The sequence below is a fragment of the Meleagris gallopavo genome, unplaced genomic scaffold (assembly GCF_000146605.3).
Source record: "Meleagris gallopavo isolate NT-WF06-2002-E0010 breed Aviagen turkey brand Nicholas breeding stock unplaced genomic scaffold, Turkey_5.1 ChrUn_random_7180001956258, whole genome shotgun sequence".
Taxonomy (NCBI): domain Eukaryota; kingdom Metazoa; phylum Chordata; class Aves; order Galliformes; family Phasianidae; genus Meleagris; species Meleagris gallopavo.
The window spans coordinates 2,739-3,541 of NW_011216825.1; the positions used below are offsets into that span (position 1 = coordinate 2,739).

The 803-nt window shown below is 66.3% G+C and overlaps 1 gene segment (V, D, J or C); it reads left to right on the top strand.

Moving 5' to 3' along the window:
• Positions 1-6: 6 nt before the first annotated feature.
• Positions 7-803, top strand: part of LOC104917151 — a 2,820-nt gene continuing 2,023 nt past the window's right edge. Inside the window, 1 exon segment of the V gene segment in view lies at positions 7-139. Within this exon segment, the coding sequence occupies positions 88-139 (52 nt within the window).

Consider the following 803-nt stretch of genomic DNA (forward strand, 5'->3'; position numbering starts at 1 on the left):
GCTGCCCCGACGAAGGGCGGCCCGAGCGCGGCCCCGCTCCGCTCCTGTCCGCCTCCCGGGCAGACGGCGGCGGCGCGGCGGGGCGCGATGGCGGCCGGGCTGGGGCCGTGGCTGCTGGCCTTGGCCTTGGGGCCGGCAGGTGAGAGGCGGGCACGGAGGGCGGCGAGGCCGGGGCCGGGCGCGGCTCCTGCTGCTGCCCCGCGGGCGCGCGCAGGCCCGGAGCTCGGCTTCGGTGCCGGGGAGCGGCTGTTGTGCGTGGCACAGGGAGGCTGTGTGGGGACACGGATGCTGCGGGAGCGGCCCTGGCTGAGCCCCGCGGAGGAGGGCGGCTGGGGCAGCGGCCCTGGCCTGGGGCTGCGGCAGCAGAGGATGTAGACATCTCTTTGCCCTGCGAGTGTCAGAGTGGCTGGGGAACATCTTCCTTCCATGGATGTGCAATGCCTGCCTCCTGATGCTGTCCTTCTACAGGAGTGTGTGCACAGTGGAGACTGGAAGCATCTGGCGGAGGTGTGCGAGCACCTGGGGAGTCCGTGCATCTGTCCTGCCAGGGATATGGCTTAAGATTGGCAGGTGTTTGGTGGTACCGTCAGGCACCCGGTGGTCATCTCAAGTGGCTGTCTGACATCAGCACCAGCTCCTATGTTAGATCCAGCCCTGAGGTGGAGGGTCGAGTGAAAGGCTCCCGAGATGATTCCCGATCTATAATCTCTCTGTCCTTGCATAACCTGCGCCCTGAAGACTCAGCACACTACTTCTGTGCTTTTCACACGGGAACAGGAAATCCTGCAGATCTCTGACAAAAA